This window comes from Microcaecilia unicolor, chromosome 4, assembly GCF_901765095.1.
Source record: "Microcaecilia unicolor chromosome 4, aMicUni1.1, whole genome shotgun sequence".
In the NCBI taxonomy this organism is placed as follows: domain Eukaryota; kingdom Metazoa; phylum Chordata; class Amphibia; order Gymnophiona; family Siphonopidae; genus Microcaecilia; species Microcaecilia unicolor.
The window spans coordinates 87479497-87503374 of NC_044034.1; the positions used below are offsets into that span (position 1 = coordinate 87479497).

The 23878-nt window shown below is 45.4% G+C and overlaps 1 protein-coding gene across 1 annotated transcript in view; it reads left to right on the plus strand.

Moving 5' to 3' along the window:
* Positions 1-23878, plus strand: part of COG6 (component of oligomeric golgi complex 6) — a 217686-nt gene that overhangs the window by 104624 nt on the left and 89184 nt on the right. Inside the window, exon 8 of the mRNA XM_030200417.1 lies at positions 5490-5583. Within this exon, the coding sequence (XP_030056277.1) occupies positions 5490-5583 (94 nt within the window). The remainder of the gene's footprint in view (positions 1-5489; positions 5584-23878) is intronic.

Sequence of the window (23878 nt, forward strand, 5' to 3'; positions counted from 1 at the left end):
GTGTTTTTAGCGCCTGCTAATGCTAGAAACACCCAGGGGTGTGCTGGTAAATTTTTAACAACAGGCTGTTTCTCTGGACGTAGCCAGCTCTGCAGTTGGAAGGGCCAGGGGTGGCCGGAGGGGAGGGGGGGAGCAACACTTGCCTCTCTCTCCTCCCTCCCTTCGTGCGGGCACGCTAGGCAAACCTTTGCTGGCAGCCAATAAATGGACTGCCACCACTCCCAACGTCTTGCTCTGAGCTCACACATGCTGGAGAAGTCCCAGCCTGCTGTTCAGAGCTGGAAACAAGGAGTGGGGAGCAGCAGCAGTCTATTTACTTGGCTGGCAGGGCTCAGCAGGGGGCCCAAGCCCACATTTATGGAGCCAGTTGTTAAAGTAGCCATGGAGGGCCCTACTTTAACAACCAACTCCCAAAATTCTTAAAAACTTAACAACCGGCTCTTGTGAGCCTGCGAGAGCCTGCTCCAACACACCACTGGAAACACCCATATATTCCTATAGGTGTCTCTAGCGTTAGAGCGCTAATTTTTAGCGCATGCTAAAAATGCTAGCGCACCTTAGTAACAGGGCTCTAACTGTACATACAAAATGTGATAATATAAAGTCTATATAAAAAGATATAAACCATGAAATATTGTCTAAAATGGACTGCACTTTAAATGAGATTGAATAAATTAAATAACAGAAACAGGTAAAAAAGTAAATACATATTTAAAAAACAGATGTGAAGGGGCCTAAGGTATCACTGGACTAAAAACCTGAAGGACATAATAAAGTGGTATACCCAACAAACAAACTCACCTTGAAGCATGAAGGTGTTACACACAGTGCCTTGATAAAATGGCTCTAAATTGAGCAGAGGTAAGGGTAAGCAAAGCTGTGAAAAAAGGGACAAGATACTGTGTTGTATGAATATCCACCTCTAAGCTGATATGAAATTAACTGAACCTATAGAATGCATTGTAACAGTGGTATAGGATATGTGAATTGATTATAGCATATAAGAGTACAAAGCACAAGCTAGTCTGCAGCTAAATGATAACACTCTTTAGTGGAAAGAGCTAAGATATGCTTCCAACAGGCTTACATGATTGCCACAAGGTATACACACTATGTTGTGGGAGAAAAACATTAAGGGCTCTGTTTACTTAGATGCTCTAGCATTTTTAGCACGAGCTAAACGCTAGAGACACCCATATATTCCTATGTGTGTGTTTAGTGTGTGCTAAAAATGCTAGCGCACCCTTAGCACTGCTTAGTAAACAGGGTCCTTAGTGGCTAATGTCTTGAAAACAGACAACGTTGACTGGTTATGATTTTAGCTGGTTAATAAAGATAAGCGCTAGATGCAGTATCACTGTAAATACCTATTAAAAATAAAAATGATAAAGGATGCGAGTCTAAAATATGCTAAAAATAGAGCAGCATGAGCTCCTCTTCTGTCCTTCCTTTACTTTCCCCATCTTGGCTTCCTCCCTCTGCTTTTCATTATCTCTCTTGCTGCTTTCTTCCCTGTGACTCAGTCTTGCACCCTTTCTCCCTTGTTTTTTTGAGTCCCATTTGCTATCTCTCTGTCTCTTTTCCTGATTAGGCCTGTGCTCCCCCTGTTTCCCTTACTTCCGCCCTTCTGCACCCTTTCTTCTTTTGGATAAGGTTTATTTATGTACTGATGTCTTCTAGTTTATAGTGGAAGGAGAGTGGGAAGTGGACCAATGGCTCAAGAAACCAGGTCAACAGACTATTATTCGCCTGGTTTATTGTAGACACAGATCTGTGTTTCGTCCACAGGCCTGCCTCAGGAGTCTTTATGGGCTGTATGCAGTGGTGTGCTGGAGCCGGCTCGCAAGAGCCGGTTGTTAAATTTTCTTCCAGCTTGCGAGCCGGTTGTTGAAAATAGCGAGTCGGCTCTGGCTCTCCTCCTCCCTCCCTCCCTCCGGATCTGCCTCACCACCCGCTTGTTTTTTTAATTCTTCGGGGCAGGCAGTCTTGCCTGCCCGCTTCCAGCGCTGACTCTCCTCCCTTGCCGATTCGCGCTTTAAAAATTGCCGCCGAGACTTCCAGAGGCGGCCTCACGAGACTTCGGCTGAAGTCTCGGTGGCCATTTTGAAGCGCGAATCGGCAAGGGAGGACAGTCAGCGCTGGAAGCGGGCAGGCAAGACTGCCTGCCCTGAAGAATTCAAAAAACAAGCGGGTGGTGAGGGACCGGATCGGGAGGGAGGGAGGAGAAGAATTCGCGAAACAACTCGGGAGGGGGTGGCAGGGGGGAAAAGGGAGTCGCTGCTGGGCATGGGTGGATGGAGGGGGTTGCTGGGTATGGGTGCATGCAGGGCAGGGGAGAGGGAGGGTACACTGCTGGACATGGGTGCATGCAGGGCAGGGGAAAGGAGGGTCACTGCTGGACATGGGTGCATGCAGGGGAGAGGAGGGTCACTGCTGGACATCTGGGTGCATGCAGGGCAGGGGAAAGGAGGGTCACTGCTGGACATGGGTGCATGCAGGGGAGAGAAGGGTCACTTCTGGACATCTGGGTGCGGGCAGGGCAGAGGAGGGTCGCTGGGTATGGGTGCATGCAGGGCAGGGGAGAGGAGGGTCACTGCTGTACATGGGTGCATGCAGGGCAGGGGAGAGGAGAGGAGGGTACACTGCTGGACATGGGTGCATGCAGGGCAGGGGAAAGGAGGGTCACTGCTGGACATGGATGTATGCAGGGGAGAGGAGGGTCACTGCTGGACATCTGGGTGCATGCAGGGCAGGGGAAAGGAGGGTCACTGCTGGACATGGGTGCATGCAGGGGAGAGAAGGGTCACTTCTGGACATCTGGGTGCGGGCAGGGCAGAGGAGGGTCGCTGGGTAAGGGTGCATGCAGGGCAGGGGAAAGGAGGGTCACTGCTGGACATGGGTGCATGCAGGGGAGAGAAGGGTCACTGCTGGACATCTGGGTGCGGGCAGGGCAGAGGAGGGTCGCTGGGTATGGGTGCATGCAGGGCAGGGGAGAGGAGGGTCACTGCCTGTCATGGGTGCATGCAGGGCAGGGGAGAGAGGACATGGATGGAGGGGAGAGAAGAGTGAGGAAGGAGATGAGATGAGGGAAAAGGAAGAGAGGAGAAAAACTGCACATGGATGAAGAAAGTAGGCAGAAGCTGAGGACCAGAAATGAAGAAGAAAGGAGGAAAGAAATAAATGGAAAGGAAGCCCTGGAAACGGAGTTAAGAGGACAGATAGCAGCAGCATGATCAGAAAAACACTCACCAGACAACAAAGGTAGAAAAAAAATCATTTTATTTTCATTATAGTGTTTGGAATATGTTCACTTTTGAGAATCAGGTGCTCAACATTAAAAGTTTATATTTATTTACTTATTTATGGCATTTTATCCCACATTAAACATGAATTAGATTGGAACCTGGGATCATTTAATTTTTTTTTCCTGGAGAGAGTACTGCATTGCCCCCCCCCTCCCCCGGCTATAGCCAGCTCTGCAATTTTGGGGGGGGGGGGGCGCAGAGGTGGACGGGGGGGGGGGGGGGGCGCAGAGGTGAACGGGGGGGGGGGGGGGGGGGCGCCGAGGTGGACCGGGGAGAGAGCCTGTTGTTAAAAATTTACCAGCACACCACTGGCTGTATGAATGAGTAGGACTCTGAAAGGGAGTTGAGTAGTGCACTGATGGTCTTAAGAAATGTTTTACAGCAAGTTATAGCTTTCTCAGCTGTACTAGCCGACTTTTTTCCAAAGGTCTTTTTTAAGATCATCAGTGCATTGCTCAACTCCCTTTCAGAGTCCTACTCATTCATACAGACCATAAAGACTCCTGAGGCAGGCCTGTGGCCGATACACAGATCTGTGTTAAGTCTACAATAAAATAATAGTCTGTTGTCCTAGTTTCTTGAGCCATTGGTTCACTTTCCACTCTCCTTCCACTGTTGTCTTCCCGTGGGATTTTGCTGTTCATCCACCTTGGTGGACTCTTTCTCCTTGTCTTCCAGTTTATAGCACTCCCATCTACAAAACTCTGGTTGTTGTACAACACAAGTATAATACAATCCTATATAATAATTCTCACCTCCAACGTTCTGGGGCTGCCTGGAACAGTGGTCTGCTAGGTGCTGTAGATCAGTGACGTCATGCATCCCACTGATTGGCTGCGCCTTGGGTGAAGTCACCAGCCCGACGCACAGCAACAAACCGCGACCCAGCCAGCAGCAAACAGCGGCCCAGGCAGGGGGAGGAGTACTCCTCCCCCTGCCTATGAATCGGACGAAGAGGGAGGACGGCGAGAGAGTGACCCAGCCAGCACCAAACAGTCAGCGACCCAGGCAGGGGGAGAAGTCGCAGCCCTCATTCCTGTTCACTCAAAACAAAGCAAGCAAACGAAGACGAAGAGGGAGGGCGGTAAGCGAGTGACCCAACCAGCAGCAGAAATAGCGACCCAGGCAGGGGGAGGAGTCGCAGCCCTCATCCCCGTTCACTCAAAACAAAGCAAGCAAACAAAGACGAAGAGGGAGGGCGGCGAGCAAGTGACCCAGCCAGCAGCAGAAACAGTCAGCGACCCAGGCAGGGGGAGGAGTCGCAGCCCTCATACCCGTTCACTCAAAACAAAGCAAGCAGACGAAGAGGGAGGGTGGAACACCTGAAAATCTTTTCTTTCTAATGTTTCTCTAAGAAAGAACAATTCAAGGTCTTAGGAAGAAAAAAGCACTGCAGGTGAGCAGGAAGCCCTCTTTCATTGGTTTCTGCTAACTGCAAAGCAGGACTTCAGGATCACAACTCTCAGGGGAGCGGAGGGGCTAACGAAAGAGCAACAGAGCCATAAAACCAAGAAATATGTGCTGCACTTGGAGTGTAACGAAAGGAGAACAGCTAAGGGTGAGGGCTGAGGAACCTGCAACTGGGTGGTTGGGTGGGAGGGAGGGAGGGGGTGACTCTGCAACTGGGAAAAAGGGAGGGAGGGAGGACCCTGCAACTGGGAAAAAGGGAAGGGAGGGGGGGCCCCCCTGCAACTGGGGGGGAGGGGGGGGACCCTGCAACTGAGAGACAGACCACGGGGGGGGGGGGGACCCTGGCACATACTCTCATTCTCACACACACACTCGCACCGAGTCTCACTCTCTCTGTCACACACACACTCGCACATTCACTCTCTCTCACACAGTCACTCTCACACACACTCTCTCAAACATACACACTCCGAGGAAAACCTTGCTAGCGCCCGTTTCCTTTAAAACAGAAACGGGCCTTTTTTACTAGTACAACATAAAATACGAATAATAAAACCAAAAATACACTTAAAAGTATAAGAACATCCAAAACCATATGACAAGACATAATAATGAAAAGACCATAGCTTCACTTGGTTAAATGCTAGTTCAAAGAGCTGGACCTTGGCAATATAGTGTTAAAAATGTGTACATAAAACTTACAAGAAAAATAATTTCTATTTTTGTTTTTGAAGAGCAGTGACTTACATACTGCTTCCTTGTTCTTTATTCTAGGTGAGTGCAGGACTTTGACCCAAGAATCATGTGACGTTTCTCCAGTTCTAACACAAGCTTTGGAAGCCCTGCAGGACAGACCTGTTTTGTACAAGTCAGTATATAGTACACATTAAACTTGGTTCTGTAATCCATGTTTTCTTTCACTTCCAAAGATCAATTATATTTTGTGGCTATTGCAGTGTTGCAGCATTTCATTTCAACAAGATTTTAGGATGCTCAGAATCTTCATTTTACAATTCCATTACATTTTTGCTCTTCCAGAACTTGTATCTAGAACAAAAGCTCCAAAAGATGTAAATAGAGGTGACAATATTTTCAGGTTTATTGGCTTGGCTAGAGGAGGAAGGCCACAGATGAAATTTCAAGACTCAAAGATACTGAGAGTTAACGAGGCTCATTTTCAAAGCACTTAGGGTTTTTTTTTTAACCTAAAGATTGGCCCTGCTGCAGATAACTCGAGCTAATCTTTAGTAAAAGACCACCTTAGACTTGCATAGTAACCTATGTAACTTTAAGTGCTTTGAAAATACACCTCAGTGTATAGACAGAGATGAGAGAAAAGTGGAATTGCTCAATAGATTATTTCTGTTATGTATTCACGGAAGAAATACCTGGCAAAGGTCTGCAGAGGATTGACAATAATGCATATGCTGATGGCATAGATGCCATGGGCCTGATATTTAAAACGATTTAAACGGCCAGAAGAGGCTCCTGGCTGTTTAAATTGCTGGTCCTGGGCTATCAGAGATAAAGACTCCACCTGGAGCTCTTCTCGTGACTCCTCCTTTTATGTAGATAATTTTTGGTTAGATATATCTGACCGAAAGTTATCCATTCCCTGGCCCTGAATATGCAAAGCAAAGGACTTATCCAGTTAATACTTAATGTTAAGCAGATAAGTCCTTTTGAATATCAATCTTTTAATAATTAACAATAGGGCCACAGACCTTTATGTAAGGAGAGTAAATAAAAGCAAGAGAAAAAGGAAACCGATATGGTTCTCCAAGCAAGTGGCTGAGAAATAAAGGACACAGACCTTTATGTAAGGAGAGTAAATAAAAGCAAGAGAAAAAGGAAACCGATATGGTTCTCCAAGCAAGTGGCTGAGAAAATAAAGGCTAAAGAGTTAGCGTTCCAGAAATATAGAAAATCTCAAGAACAGGAACACGGGGAGGAATACCGGATGAAACTGAAAAGCCAAGAGAGAGGTACTTCTGGCGAAGGCGCAAGCGGAAGAACAAATGGCTAGAAATGTAAGGAGGGGCGACAAAAATTTCTTCAGATATATTAGTGAAAGAAGAAGGTCTAAAAAGGGAATTGTGAGACTAAAAGATACAGCGAACCACTATGTAGATAATGATGAAGAAAAAGCCAATTTGCTAAATAGATACTTTTGTTCGGTTTTCACTGAAGAAAATCCTGGAGAAGGACCGGCAAAAGTACACCTGAGAATGGAATGGATAGAGCACCGTTCATGGAAGAAGAGTGTGTATCAACAACTTGGAAAGCTAAAGGTGGACAAAGCCATGGGACCGGACGGGATCCACCCTAGAATATTGAGGGAGCTCAGAGAGGTTCTGGCGGGTCCTCTTAAAGATTTGTTTAATAAATCCTTGGAGACGGGAGAGGTTCCGAGGGACTGGAGAATGGCGGAGGTGGTCCCTCTTCACAAAAGTGGTGATAGGGAAGAAGCTGGAAACTACAGGCCGGTAAGCCTCACTTCGGTTATTGGAAAAGTAATGGAAGCCATGCTGAAGGAAAGGATAGTGAATTTCCTGGAAGCCAATAAGTTGCAAGATCCGAGACAACATGGTTTTACCAGAGGGAAATCGTGTCAAATGAATCTCATTGAATTCTTTGATTGGGTAACTGGAGAACTGAATCATCGACGTGCTATAGACGTAATCTACTTAGATTTTAGCAAAGCTTTTGACACGGTTCCCCACAGGAGGCTCTTAAACTAGATGTGCTGAAGATAGGTCCCGAAGTGGTGAACTGGATTAGGAACTGGTTGATGGATAGACGACAGAGGGTGGTGGTAAATGGAGTTCGCTCGGAGGAGGGAAAGGTGAGTAGTGGAGTGCCTCAGGGATCGGTGCTGGGGCCGATTCTGTTCAATATATTTGTGAGTGACATTGCCGAAGGGTTAGAAGGTAAAGTTTGCCTATTTGCGGATGATACTAAGATTTGCAACAGAGTGGACACCCGAGAGGGAGTGGAAAGCATGAAAAGGGATCTGAGGAAGCTAGAAGAATGGTCTAAGGTTTGGCAATTAAAATTCAATGCGAAGAAATGCAAAGTGATACATTTAGGGAGTAGAAACCCACGAGAGACTTATGTGTTAGGCGGGGAGAGTCTGATAGGTACTGAGGGGGAGAGGGATCTTGGGGTGATAGTATCCGAGGATCTGAAGGCGACGAAACAGTGTGACAAGGCGGTGGCCGTAGCGAGAAGGTTGCTAGGCTGTATAGAGAGAGGTGTGATCAGCAGAAGAAAGGAAGTGTTGATGCCCCTGTACAAGTCATTGGTGAGGCCCCACCTGGAGTATTGTGTTCAGTTTTGGAGGCCGTACCTTGCGAAGGATGTTAAAAAAATGGAAGCGGTGCAAAAAAAGCTACGAAAATGGTATGGGATTTGCGTTCCAAGACGTATGAGCAGAGACTTGCTGACCTGAACATGTATACCCTGGAGGAAAGGAGGAACAGGGGTGATATGATACAGACGTTCAAATACTTGAAAGGTATTAATCCGCAAAAAAATCTTTTCCGGAGATGGGAAGACGGTAGAACGAGAGGACATGAAATGAGATTGAAGGGAGGGCAGACTCAAAAAAGATGTCAGGAAGTATTTTTTCACGGAGAGGGTGGTGGATGCTTGGAATGCCCTCCCGCGGGAGGTGGTGGAGATGAAAACGGTAACGGAATTCAAACATGCGTGGGATGTGCATAAAGGAATCCTGTGCAGTAGGAATGGATCCTCAGAAGCTTTTCCAAAATTGGGTGGCGGAGCAGGTGGGGGAAGAGAGGTTGGTAGTTGGGAGGCGAGGATAGTGGAGGGCAGACTTATACGGTCTGTGCCAGAGCCGGAGATGGGAGGCGGGACTGGTGGTTGGGAGGCGGGAAATACTGCTGGGCAGACTTGTACGGTCTGTGCCCTGAAAAAGGCAGGTTCAAATCAAGGTAAGGTATACACATATGAGTTTATCTTGTTGGGCAGACTGGATGGACCATGCAGGTCTTTTTCTGCCGTCATCTACTATGTTACTATGTTACTATGTGTGGTAATGTGCATGTAACACATACACATGTTTGTTTACCATGATTTCTGTTATTGGCAGTAAAACGTTAGACTGTATAGTTCTACATGATGCAGATTAGTGAATAGACAATTGTAAATTGAACTGTATCTATATAAAGGGTACAGTAATTTTTTTTTTGCTCTGTCTCTCTTCCATGCACTCTCTCCTATCAGGTCTACCTCTGCGCCCTTTCTATTATTTCTGGCACTATCCCTATTCTTCCAGTTTGTCATCTTCACAAGCACTCTCCTAAATGCCCCTCATCTCTTCCATCCGCTAGGAATTTCCTTCCCTTGCTTTTAACAGATTCTTCCTTTCAGCTTCTGTTCTTCTATATGGCTTACTGACATCATTCAACCCTGGGCCATGATGTTGCTTGTCTCTGGCTAGGTTCCTAATGGACAGCAGCAGTAGTGGCATTTCTCCTCAGTTCAGGGATTAACCTAAGCAATGTCTTTTCCTGGCTAGGCACCAAGCGCTGAATTTTTTGTGCCCGGGTACATGCAGACTTTGGTACTGATAACTAAATTCATTTTAATTTGAATCTGTAGCTGGAGCAATAGATGGTGCTATCTGAAAAGAATTTCTTGATGCAGACTGAAAATGGCATCATTTTTAGTATAAAAAAAGAAAACAAGAACAGCGAAGAGGATGAACACAATGACTAAGAGATCAAGGTGTTGTAAAAACTATTGGTTGCTTTTGGCAGCTATGCCTTTGTCAAGAATCTAAAAGAAATATAGAGATACAATAAATAATGAAAGAATAGATCTAAATATGCAACACAAAGATACAAAATTAAAATAAACATAAATATTAAGAAAAAAGGCTTAGAGAAGGTTAAAAAATATACATATTGTGTTCGTCCCCTTCGCTTTTCCTGTTTTCTTTTGTTTAGTGTGAAGGGTCATTTTCAGTATGAAATAGTACACTACATTTCTGGAGAGTCCTCAAAGCTGTTTTATTCTTTTTACATGTACCATGAGTGTTCATGCCAGACAATATAGAAACACACCGAAACAACAAGGCTGTGCATCAGGAAATTTGCAGCGTGGAAGTGTTAACCAGTTAGCTCCTAAAATTTATGCTCCTAAATTACGAGCATACTCTGTGCTCCAACATAGTTTATGCTCATAATTTAGGAGCGTAAATTATGCTCATAAATTAGGAGCATAAATTTTAGGAGCATAACCTTTATAGAATGAAGCCCATAGCGCGTTCATGTTAGTATGTGGTTAATGCAGGGTTAATGTGGAAGCACTTAGCAGGTGGTAAGTGCTCCCACTTCAACCTTTGCAGGTACCAGCTAATGGCAACAGTAGCACACGACCTGCAAAAAAAAGAATTAGAAAATGCTTTAAAATGATGCTACATAAAATCTGGGTTTAACATGTGGGACCGTCCCACATCAGGGCATGCTAAACCCAGATTTTACTGCACCTTTGTAAAAGGCCTCCTAAGTTTGTGTCTGTCACTGAAGTGAGTTTTCCAGGATCACAAAGAGCGTCCATGGGAAAAGTGGGATTTGAGCCTTTCTCCTCTGGTTTACAACCTGCATCTCTATAACCACTTAGTTAATCTTCCAGATACATATCATGTATTGCATTTGGATATGGATTTTAGACTTAAAACACTTGGCTTTTCTAGCTCCGAGCCCAAGGTAAATTACAAGGAAGTGCACAAGTTATTTCCCTCTCCGTGTGGACTCAAAATCAAAGTGGTGCCTGAGACAGTGGAGAGTGAAGTGACATGTTCAATGTCACAAAGAGCATCTGTCAGAGAAGCAGGATTGTAACCATGGCTTCCTGGTGCTTTGCCTACAGCTCTATAATCAGAGGCCACTTCTTCACTCTAACCACTAGGCTCCACTCTGTGATTTTATTTTCATATCTACACAGAGAAAAAAAAGCTGTTCCTAGTCAGAATAAGTAGTTTAAGGATACAAGAATAAAGTTGTTTTCTTCCAAGCCCCAGGTTTGCTCCACAGTAATTCTGAATTTGTGACCCTTCTAGAGGATTCTATTTAATATATTCAGTATTCTAGTGTGCGGGCATGATACCTCAGATATTTTTGGGTGTATTTGAAAACCTAATCTGGTCCATACAGCTAGGATTAAAAGACTGGTATTTGGAGAAGGAAAAACTTTGCATATTGATCTAAACTTCCATTGGTGCTGCCTAATATTTGAGGGAAAAAAACTCCACAGTCTTCTAAGTTCATTGTCGTATCTAATAATTTATGATAAGACTAGTAAAAAAGGCCCGTTTCTGAGACCAATGAAACGGGCGCTAGCATGGTTTTCATCGTGAAAGAGAGCTACCAGGTACTTCTTAGCCAGGATCAGGTGACCCTCAGGGGGAGGAATGCTGGCTTCGGCCTAACCCCTGGTAAGCCTTTTCTTGGTTGAGAGGTGCCCAGCTCTCCCACCGGTTGCCTTCTCAGGTGCCGTGGAGGACTTGCAGCTCATCTGCATATCCTCGGAGCCTTCGCCAGAGTGACTCCCAGGTCCGTTCCGATCCACTCGGGGCCTCTGCTCAAGGTGCCGCGCGCCGTTAGGCGCGCGAAAGCTTTCCTTCTAATAAGTTCTGGGAGAAGAGGATATTTCTCTGGTAAGTGAACAAATTTTGCTTGTGCTTTCGGAACTTGAAGATTGGGGTTTAAAGGAGGAACTGTAAGTTAGTGATAGGCTGATATCCTTAATACTTTAGCAAGTTTTAAATTACGGAAAAACTCAAAAAACACTAAGATGGAGTCAGCAGTCCAGCAGCGAGAGGGGTGCTATCCAGTCTTTTGCATTGAGTGTCACATGTATGATTATCTCCCAATTGGTGAGGTGTCATATGTGTGTGCCCGATGCAAAGAGCTCCTAGCTCTCAGAGAACGTGTCCGTTCCCTTGAGGCTAGAGTAGCAGACTTGATGGAGCTGAGGGAGACAGAGAGGTACATAGAGGAGACCTACAGGGATGTTGTAGAGAAGTCCCACCTCCAGTCAGGTAGCCCCTGTGCTACCTTGGAGGAGGGAGGTCTCCTAGAAGGGGAGAGCATCACCCTGGTGAAGTAGGAAGTACTCCTGTAGCCAGGACCTGCCCACCAGGGGATGTATTATCCTTTCGCACCAAGGATATATCTCCAAATGTTGCCCGGGAGGGAAAGGTTAGGACAGCTGTTGTACTTGGTGATTCGATCATTAGGCATATAGATAGCTGGGTGGCTGGTGGACGTGAGGATCGCCTGGTGACTTGCCTGCCTGGTGCGAAGGTGGCGGACCTCACGTGTCACCTAGATAGGATTCTAGATAGTGCTGGGGAGGAGTCCGCTGTCTTGGTACATGTGGGTACCAATGACATAGGAAAATGTGGGAGAGAGGTTCTGGAAGCAAAATTTAGGCTCTTAGGTAGAAAGCTGAAATCCAGATCCTCCAGGGTAGCATTTTCTGAAATGCTACCTGTGCCACGCGCAGGGCCCAAGAGACAGGCAGAGCTCCAGAGTCTCAATGCGTGGATGAGACGATGGTGCAGGGAGGAGGGCTTTAGATTTGTTAGGAACTGGGCAACATTCTGGGGAAGGGGGAGCCTATTCCGAAAGGATGGGCTCCATCTTAACCAGAGTGGGACCAGGCTGCTGGCATCGGCGTTTAAGAAGGAGATAGAGCAGCTTTTAAACTAGAAATGGGGGGAAGGCCGACAGTCGCTCAAAAGAGCATGGTTCGGGATAAGGTATCTTTCAAAGATATCACCATAACAGGGAAGATAGAGTATCCTGATAGTGAGGTTGCAAAAGAGATTGTAGTAGATCGGGTATCTTTAAATAACAATAAAAATCAGACAAAAGATTGCCAGTTAATACTGTCAAGTACTAAGCATGATGTACTTAGGAACAACAAACATAGTTTGAAATGTCTATATGCGAATGCCAGGAGCCTAAGAAATAAGATGGGGGAGTTAGAATATATTGCAATAAATGAAAAATTAGATATAATAGGCATCTCTGAGACCTGGTGGAAGGAGGATAACCAGTGGGACACTGTCATACCGGGGTACAAATTATATCGTAGTGATAGGGTGAATCGGATTGGTGGAGGGGTAGCATTGTATATTAACGAGAGCCTTGAATCAAATAGATTGAAAATTCTGCAGGAAGCAAAACACTCCTTGGAATCACTGTGGATTGAAATTCCATGTGCAAAGGGGAAAAGGATAGTGATAGGAGTGTACTACCGTCCGCCTGGCCAGGACGAACAGACGGATGCGTAAATGTTAAAGGAAATCAGGGACGCAAACAAACTGGGCAACACAATAATAATGGGGGATTTCAATTACCCGCATATAGACTGGGTTAATGTAACATCTGTACACGTAAGGGACATAAGATTTCTTGATGAAATCAAGGACAGCTTCATGGAACAGCTAGTTCAGGAGCCGACAAGAGAAGGAAAAATACTAGACTTAGTCCTTAGTGGTGCTCATGATCTAGTGCAGGGGGTAACGATACGAGGGCCGCTTGATAACAGTGATCATAATATGATCGGTTTTGATATTGGCATTGAAGGAAGTGAAACTAGGAAATCAAGTACGCTAGCGTTTAACTATAGAAAAGGTGATTACGACAAAATGAGAAAAATGGTGAAAAAAAGACTGAAAGGAGCAGCTCGCAGAGTAAAAAACTTGCATCAGGCGTGGATGCTGTTTAAAAACACCATCCTGGAGGTTCAGGACAAATATATTCCACGTATTAGAAAAAAGGGAAAAAAGACTAAACGTCAGCCGGCGTGGCTAAACAGTAAGATAAAGGAAATCATTAGAGCCAAAAAACAATCCTTCAGAAAGTGGAGAAGAGAACCAACTGAAAGTAACAGGATAGATCATAAGGAATGCCAAGCCAAATGCAAAGCGGAGATAAGGAGGGCAAAAAAGGACTTTGAGAAGAAATTAGCGTTGGAAGCAAAAATACATAGTAAAAACTTTTTTAGATACATTAAAAGCAGGAAACCGGCCAAAGAGTCGGTTGGGCCGCTGGACGAAAATGGTGTTAAAGGGGCGATCAAGGAGGACAAAGCCGTAGCGGAGAAATTAAATGAATTCTTTGCTTCGGTCTTCACCGAGGAGGATTTGGGGGGGACACCGGTGCCGGAAAGAATATTTGAAGCGGGGGAGTCGGAGAAACTAAACAAATTCTCTGTAACCTTGGAGGATGTAATGGGTCAGTTCAGCAAGCTGAAGAGTAGTAAATCACCGGGACCTGATGGTATTCATCCCAGAGTATTAATAGAACTAAAAAATGAACTTGCGGAGCTACTGTTAGAAATATGCAATCTGTCCCTAAAATCGAGTGTAATACCGGAAGACTGGAGGGTAGCCAATGTTACTCCGATTTTTAAGAAAGGTTCCAGATGAGATCCGGGAAATTATAGACCGGTGAGTCTGACGTCGGTGCCGGGCAAGATGGTGGAGGCTATTATTAAGAATAAAATTGCAGAGCATATACAAAAACATGGACTGATGAGACAAAGTCAGCACGGATTTAGTGAAGGGAAGTCTTGCCTCACCAATCTAATGCATTTTTTTGAGGGGGTAAGCAAACATGTGGACAATGGGGAGCCGGTTGATATTGTATATCTGGATTTTCAGAAGGCGTTTGACAAAGTGCCGCACGAAAGACTCCTGAAGAAATTGCAGAGTCATGGAATCGGAGGTAGGGTATTATTATGGATTAAGAACTGGTTGAAAGATAGGAAGCAGAGAGTAGGATTGCGTGGCCAGTATTCTCAGTGGAGGAGGGTAGTTAGTGGGGTCCCGCAGGGGTCTGTGCTGGGTCCGTTGCTTTTTAATGTATTTATAAATGACCTAGAGATGGGAATAACTAGTGAGGTAATTAAATTCGCCGATGACACAAAATTATTCAGGGTCGTCAAGTCGCAGGAGGAATGTGAACGATTACAGGAGGACCTTGCGAGACTGGGAGAATGGGCGTGCAAGTGGCAGATGAAGTTCAATGTTGACAAGTGCAAAGTGATGCATGTGGGTAAGAGGAACCCGAATTATAGCTACGTCTTGCAAGGTTCCGCGTTAGGAGTTACGGATCAAGAAAGGGATCTGGGTGTCGTCGTCGATGATACGCTGAAACCTTCTGCTCAGTGTGCTGCTGCGGCTAGGAAAGCGAATAGAATGTTGGGTGTTATTAGGAAGGGTATGGAGTCCAGGTGTGCGGATGTTATAATGCCGTTGTATCGCTCCATGGTGCGACCGCACCTGGAGTATTGTGTTCAGTACTGGTCTCCGTATCTCAAAAAAGATATAGTAGAATTGGAAAAGGTACAGCGAAGGGCGACGAAAATGATAGTGGGGATGGGACGACTTTCCTATGAAGAGAGGCTGAGAAGGCTAGGGCTTTTCAGCTTGGAGAAGAGACGGCTGAGGGGAGATATGATAGAAGTGTATAAAATAATGAGTGGAATGGATCGGGTGGATGTGAAGCGACTGTTCACGCTATCCAAAAATACTAGGACTAGAGGGCATGAGTTGAAGCTACAGTGTGGTAAATTTAAAACGAATCGGAGAAAATTTTTCTTCACCCAACGTGTAATTAGACTCTGGAATTCATTGCCGGAGAACGTGGTACGGGCGGTTAGCTTGACGGAGTTTAAAAAGGGGTTAGATAGATTCCTAAAGGACAAGTCCATAGACCGCTATTAAATGGACTTGGAAAAATTCCGCATTTTTAGGTATAACTTGTCTGGAATGTTTTTACGTTTGGGGAGCGTGCCAGGTGCCCTTGACCTGGATTGGCCACTGTCGGTGACAGGATGCTGGGCTAGATTGGTCTTTCCCAGTATGGCACTACTTATGTACTTAAAGTGTGTGTGTGAGAGAGACTGAGTGAATGTGCAAGTGTGTGTGACAGAGTGAGGCTGTGTGTGTGAGAATGAGTGTATGTGTAAGAATGTGAGTGTGCATTTGATATATGTAGACTTTGTGTGTGAGTGATTGAGGGAGAGAGTGTGTGTGTTTGAAAGAGTGTGTGTGTTTCTGTGTATGTGTGAGTGTTTTAAGCAGGTGGTGCATTCCCCTCCCCCTACCGTGCCGCTGTTCTTTCCCCTCCTCTCACCGCCCCAGTCACCCTCCAAGTTCCAGGCCACCCTCCCCCCCCTCAGAGTGAGTGTATGTGTTTGAAAGAGTGTGTGTGTGTATGTGTGAGTGTTTTAAGCAGGTGGCGCATTCCCCTTCCCGTTCTGTGCTCCTCTTCCTCCCCCTTTGTTCACCGTCGACATTCCAGTCTGCTGTCCCTCCCCCAAGCCCCCCTCTTCATCCCAAGCCCTCCTCCCTCTTTTCTGTGCTGCCTCCCTGGCAGTGCATGCAGCATTTATGCATTGATTTGTTTGCTGTGCTGCTGCTGCTCTCTCCTCTTTCTGTCTCCGTAGGAGCGCAGGTACCAGGAAGTTGTTTTGAAGTTCGTGTTCCTGTGCTCCCGGGCCAGTGAGAGATGAGTGGCTGCAGCGCAGACAGCCAATGGGTGAAGGCTGTGTGTGTTTTTTTTTTTTGTTAAGATTAGCGGCGATCTTTGAGGGTGGATATGTGAAACAGCAACCTCGGGGGAGGGTGGGCTTGAGAGAGGAAGCTGCGAACTCGGGGGGGGGGGGGGGGTTGTGTTTGAAAGAGGCAACCTTTGGGGGGGGGGAATGGGGGAAGTCCCTAGCAACGTGTGTGTTCGATGTGTGCTCGTCCCTCGCGTCCAACTTGATGACATTGAGGGCGGAGCGATGCGATTGGTTGAGTGTCATTGCTCCGCCCTCGACGTCATCACGTTTGACGCGTGGGCGGGGCAGACACAAAGCGATCTCACCCCCTTCACTTTTAGAATGTTGGGTAAGTGAGGCTTCATAGAACGTTGGAGGTGCGTTTTATATAGAGAGATATGATTTGAGACGGGAAGAATTTTATCAACACAGTAACACAAGCACGAAAACGAGCACGAAACATGGCAGTGAAAGCTGTGGCACTATTGAAGAGCACAGTATTTGCTCGAGTTCTACCTCATCTATACCTAAGCTAAGTGACAGCCATTATATACCTTAAAGAACTGACTTGGTATATGTTCTAGAGTTAAGATCCAGTGAGTACCTCCATTCATTGGTGGGGGGTAGGGCAAGAATGCAGTGATGTTCTGATCATTTCATGTTTGCTTTCTAGTAGCCCAGCCGTAGCAGCATGTTTTCACTGAGCACTCTCAATAACATTAGCTGTTTGCTATTACCTTTTGGAGTTTCACTAAAAATTGTTTTTTGATGCATGTTTCACAAGCAAATAAAAAAATAAGAGATTGAAGTAGAATACAATGGTTTCTTTTTTGTATATGGAAGCATACTTTTGAAACCAGGACGTTTGTGTTTACCCCAATATTATCTTAGTATGGTATCTAATAATTTGTCAAGAGAAATTGCAGGTTTTGCACAGCAAGAAGAGTCTTACAAAATGATCAGTAAAATGTTGCATGATACTGTCTGAAAAAAAACCTAGAGAAGCATTATTTAGGGGCAGTTTTACAAAGTGCGGCTTTGTCAAAGAAGCCCTTAGTTTGGAAGGAACTGCTTATTGAGCATTAATGTTTCTATTAAGGCAAAACAGATAATACTGTATTAAAAAGTTGCACACAATGATTACTTTTGGAATATATTCCTTTCCCTTCCAACTATAGAACTAAACTCCTTTAGAGCTAAATGTTGAGGTTTAAAAACATTTATTGCAAAAGATTTTGTTTATGTCAATAAATAATATGGATCTGTACACTTGTGAAAATAACTGTGATTGCAATTTGTTGAGTACAGCAACAACGGGCATTTATATACCGTCTATACCCAGAGCTCAAGATTGGTTTACAAAGATTAAGAAATTACATTCAAAACATTACATTCCCCCCCAAAAATAAAAAAAAAAACCCAGAATAAATTAAAAATAGAACTGAGCCAAACCTTAAACTATCCTAAATATTTGTCAAAGCTAGACCTTCAGTTTTTCCTAAATCTAAAATAATTCAGCTCACATCTAATAAATGGTAGCAAAGAATTCCACTTAGAAGGAATTACATAACTAAAAAGTTGTTTAGCAAAGGAAGACAATCTTAGGGCCCTGTTTACTAAGGTGCACTAACATTTTTAGTGCATGCTAAAAATTAGCATGTGCTATAGCTAGAGACACCTGTATATTCCTATGGGTGTCTCTATCGTTAGCACGCGCTAAAAATGCTAGCGTGCCTATAGAGTGGCTTAGTAAACAGGGCCCTTATTGAAGAAGATGAAGGCAACTGTAACTTATTTAAGTGGATTTGTCAAGTAGACCTCAAGCAAGGACGAATTATTATTAAACTAGTAAAAAAGGCCCGTTTCTGTTTTAAATGAAACGGGTGCTAACAAGGCTTTCCTCGGAGTGTGTATGTTTGAGAGAGTGTGTGTGAGTGTGACTGTGTGAGAGAGAGTGAATGTGCGAGTGTGTGTGACAGAGAGAGAGAGTGAGACTGGGTGCGAGTGTGTGTGTGAGAATGAGAGTATGTGCCAGGGTCCCCCCTCCCTGTAGCCACCCAGCGATGCTCTTCTCTCCCCTGTCCCCCTCCCACCACCCAGCGAGTCTCCTCTGTCCCCTGGTCCCCCTCCAGCTACCCAGCGATTCCCCTCTCTCTACGGCCCCCCCCTTTTTTGGTACTGTCTAGTTAAAACAGCTTTTGCAGCAGCTCCTAGGTTTGCTTGCTTTGTTTTGAGTGTATGGCAATGATGGCTTCGTGGGGGAGTGGAAACAGAGATTAACCAACGTGCTTCCTTGATTACAGTGGACTTGATCGGTTCACTTCCACTCCTGTCTATTAAACGTCTGCTTGCACGGCTGGGGGCGGCGACCTGGGGGGGCGTGGCATTGTGGCGAGGGCTCCTCCACCTTTTAAGGCACTATGCGGCTGTCAGCTGATGATCCCCCTTCCATCAGTGATGGGATCGTGAAACCGGCGCTAGCAGTACGGAGGGAGAGCAGGCGGTCGGTATCCGCCAGTCCACTTAAGCCTTTTGTTTTTACCTCAGTGGGGAAGGTGTTCGAAAATGAACACCTTCCCCGCTGAGGTAAAAAAAAGAAAGGCTTAAGTGGACTGGCGGAGACCGCCCGACTGCCCGCTCTCCGTGCCTACTGCTAGTGCCGGTTTCATGATCCCATCAGGACAGGAGAGTGAGGGCGGGGGGGGGGGGGGGGATTGAGCAGGGCCAGTCTTAGCAAGGGCGGGGCCCTATGCAGACCAATCTGATGGGGCCCCATCCTATCCCCGCCCCCACCCTAGGTCCAGGGCCGGCCACCCCTCCCTCCGAGCTCCCAAGCCATCCCCTGGATTCCCCAGCTCCCTCCCTCCCTCCCAACTCCAAGGCCGGCTGGCCGGTCTCTCTCTCTTTCTCTCCCTCCCACCCACCAGCTCCAAGGCCCTCCTCCCTCCCCGCTCCAAGGCCTGTCTCTCTCTCTCTCTCTCCCTCCCTCCCACCAGCTCTAAGGCCCCCCATCCAGCTCCCACCCAGCTCCAAGGCCCCGCTTCCTCCCTCCCACCAGCTCCAAGGTCCCCCACCCAGCTCCAAGGCCCCCCTCCCTCCCAGCTCCAAGGCCGGCTGGCCAGTCTGTCTCTCTCTCTCCCTCCCACCCACCAGCTCCAAGGCCCTCCTCCCTTCCTGCTCCAAGGCCTGTCTCTCTCTCTCCCTCCCACCCACCAGCTCCAAGGCCCCCCACCCAGCTCCAAGGCTCCCCGCCCTCTGAATTTTAAGTTGCCTCGTCGTCGACGTCGGAGTGGCTGGCAGGTAGCAGCAGAGGGCGGGACCAGAGCTGAACGAGGGAAGGGAAAGGAAGGCCCCCGAAGCGCCGCCCAGCAGCTCGCACACTTTTCACGGCTGCTGCTACCTGCCGGCCGCTCCAGCATTGACGACGAGGTAACTTAAAATTCAGAGGGCAGGAGGACTGGAGCTTGGGCGGTCGGGGCGGGGCCCCCTTGAGCGCGAGGCCCTATGCGGTCACCTCGCCCTAAGACTGGCCCTGGGTTTGAGGGCGGTTAGTGTGCGCGGGTGGTTCGGGAGGTTGGCAGCCAGTCTGGAGCGATTCCTAGGCAGGGGGAGGAGTAGGGAAACACGCTCCGCATGTTTCCCTACTCCTCCCCCTGCCTAGGTCGCTGTTTGTTGCTGTGCGTCGGGCTGGTGACTTCACCCAAGGCGCAGCCAATCAGTGGGATGATCTACAGCAGGAATCAGACCACCTCCGACTCGGGGAGCCACGGTTCCAAGCAACTGTAGAACGTTGGAGGTGAGAATTATTATATAGGATTAAAAAGATAGAGAGGACAATCACCGTATTAGGAGTGGCCTAGTGGTTAGGGTGGTGGACTTTGGTCCTGGGGAACTGAGGAACTGAGTTCGATTCCCACTTCAGGCACAGGCAGCTCCTTGTGACTCTGGGCAAGTCACTTAACCCTCTATTGCCCCAGATACAAATAAGTACCTGTATACAATATGTAAGCCGCATTGAGCCTGCCATGAGTGGGAAAGCGCAGGGTACAAATGTAACAAAAAACAACAACTTAAAATCTGTTCAAGCAGCAACTGGCAGCCAGTGCAATCTGCACATCAAAGGAGAAACCTTATCATATATTTTTTTCGACTTTTCTTTTCTTTTCATTCACCAATAATACAGCAATAAGCAAAAGTTAAACTCCAGGATCCATAAAAGCTAGCATAACACAGAACCAAGAACAGGGTCCTCCCCAACCCAACAATTATCTCTCCCCTTCTCCTCCATAGGAAACAGTATGAACACATAGAATTTATGTAGTCATAATAAATCATGGCCAAATAGTCCGTCTCAAAAGTATATCAATGATAAACTTCTAAGGAGTGTCACTCTGGCTTTTACTCTGATTTTCTTCAGCTTTGATAAATGTCCCATACTTTATGGAATCTGACTAACTGACCAGAAACCATATTATACTTGTCTTGCTAAAGATTATTTTCACGGCTGTATTTTGCAATGGCTTCAAATGTGATAAAAGTAACTTTGAAATACCAAGATAGAAAAAATTACAGTAATCTAATCTAGCATGGATGAATGCCTGTACTAGTTTTTTTTTTTTTTATTATTTTATTTATTGGTATAAATCATTATTTCACTACAAATTATGAATATGCAATAGGCATTAACAACAGGAAAAAAAATAAAACAAGAAATTACATTTAAAGCCTGTTCGTCCACAAGTAAAGAAACATTGGTTCCAAGAATCAAGAAATATAAGTGTAAGTAACAAAAAACAATTAATCCCCACCAGTTGCTACCTCAGGGTTACTGATCCCAGCCTGCATTTTATGGAGGGCACACCACATTCATATCTACTCTAGCATCAAGAAATTCTTTTAACTGTTTGGGGTCAGCAAATTGAAACTGTTTGCCCTCTAGCGTTAAGTTACATATACAAGGAAATCGTAATACAAAGTTTATTCCCAATGCCAACGCTCTAGGACGCTGTTCCAAAAAGGCCTTGCGCCTAGCTTGAGTGGGCCTTGAGAGGTCAGGAAAAACGCGAACCTTTGAACCCATAAACAGGTTTTCTAAGTGTCGTAAGGAAAGTCTTAGTATTGCATTGCGGTCGGGTTCCAAGACAAAAGTAACAAGCATAGTAGTCCTCTGGGTAATAATCTCCAGTGAACTCTCGAGGAATGAAGTTAAATTCATTCCATCCCCCACCATTGGGAGGTTTCCATCGCCCCCCTGTGGGTTCCAGATGTAATAGGCCCGTGTTATGGGGGGCAATGAATCCTTGTCCATTCCAAGAATGTCCACCATATATTTCTTAATCATTTCAACAGGTGAAATCAGGGGAGACTTAGGAAAATTTAGAAACCTAAGATTAAGTCTCCGAATCTGATTCTCCAGATATTCTGTTCGTTTATGGAGAAAAACATTGTCCTTAACCAAAGCAGTCTCTAAAGTTCCCATTTCTTGTAATTTAGTGTTCAAATTTTCCAATTTCAAGGCCTGCTGCGCAGATACCTGTGCTTGGAGCAACGCAGCTTCACAAATGGTTCTTATATTGTCAGTGTTTTCTTTTAATGTAGGTTGCATGGAGATTTGAATATTATGTACCATATCCCATAGTGACTCCAATGTCACAATTGCTGGTCTAGTCACGCCAGAAATTCCAGGAGGGGATTGAATTTGAGCACCAACTTCAGATAATTTAGAAACAATTTCCAAAGGAAGTACCTGTAAAGCTGAATGAAAAAGTATTTCTTTCGGTTGGGGACCATTTTCTATCGCCGCAGTCCTTCCCTCGAGCAGGTTAGGTTGAACGCCTTCATTCTCCCTCCCTGCTTGGGCTATCGGCAATTCCCTTCCGGGTTGAGGCGGAGCAATGCGCTCTACAAGGCTCAAAGAAGCCCCGTTAGCGCTCTCAATCGACGCCGATGCGTCGAAAGCGGCAGAGGGGGTCGAAGTTCCCCGAGGTCCCGGTTGCTGCTTTAGAAATTGCAGAGTCGTCTGCCGCAGCGCCGAGGGCATCCCAGGAGCCGAGGAATGCTCCCTGACTTTCCCCCTCCATTTCCCCATCGAGGAGGACACAGAAACAACGAAAACAGCAAAAGAAACTACAGAGGACCTCAGCAGCAAACTCAGGTGCGTCCGGTCAGAGCGCCATCTTGGAACCCAAAAAAAGTGTACTAGTTTTTGTAAGTTATTGATCAAAAGAAGTGAATGGATCTGATGTAAAAAAAGAGCATAATTTAGCAAACATGGAATTCATCAAATGATCCACCTATGAATGATCATCTAAAGCCTAACCATATACCTAAACTGCATACTGTAGACTACATAGAAATAGTTTTTCCTTCTAAAGTCGGATTGGAATTAGGAATTAGAAACTTCCTGCCTCCAACCTATAGTAAGTAAGTTTTTCCAGTATTAAGCTTCAATCTATGAGCAAGTATCCATGGTGAAAGTACTTGTCATAAGTAGTTGTCATAAATTGAAAAGTTTAATTTAATGAATTTGGTATTGGAAAAATAATTTGAATGTCATCCATGTAGATGTAATATTTTAAACCCAATTATCTTGACTCTGAAACAAGAGAACTGCAAAAAATATTAAGACTGACAAGAGTGAGGGACCCTGAGGGACCCCACAATTTGGATTCCATGAGTTTGAGATTATAATCAGGTGGTTTAATAACCGTATAATTGTGATTTAAAAAAACAAAACAGAAAACCAAGATAGTATCCTTCAAGTAATTCCAGTGGATTCAAGCCTAAGCAATAGGAGGTTGTGGTCAACTAAATCAAAAACCGCTGACAGGTCTAGTTGCATTAATATACAAGGAATGTTCTTATCCGGCAATAATTTAAGTTCTATAACTAATTCTAATAAACAAATTTCTGTCCTAAACGTCTTCCGGAAGTCAGACTGCATCTGATCCAATATATAAAATTTAGCCAGGTAAACTTGACCTTGAGATGTTACAAAGGATTCTGAAATCTTAGCAAGAAAAGGAATGCTAGGTATCATTCTATAATTAGAGCAAGAATAAACCATGTTCAATATTTTAAATATTAGCTGCATCTTAAATCCTGTTGCTTAAATCCAAGGATAAGAGAGAGTATGGAATGATTGTGTAGTGATGGAGTTGGGGAGAGAGGAAGGCTATTGGATGAGGCTAGTGAGAAAATAAAGGGATCCAAAGGAGATAGAAACTGAGAGAAGATAATGACAAAAACTAATAGAATTTGTTTCTATTACATTTTGAAACATAAAGCTTGTGAGGATGTTATTTTTGGACATATAGATGAACGAGGACTAAAAGAGGCACTTAAGTCAATACCTTAACAGAAAAATTAGCTGAATTCTTTTCTTTGGTCATAACTGAGAAGGATTTGGGGGGATACCCATGTGGGCAACACTCTTTAAGAGGAACTGAACCAATCATAGTGACACTGGAAGATGCAATGGAACAAACTGACAAACTAAAGCGTATCAAATCACTAGAACTGAATGGTATGCACACCAAAGTTTGAAAGAACTCAAACATGAAATTGCAGGACTA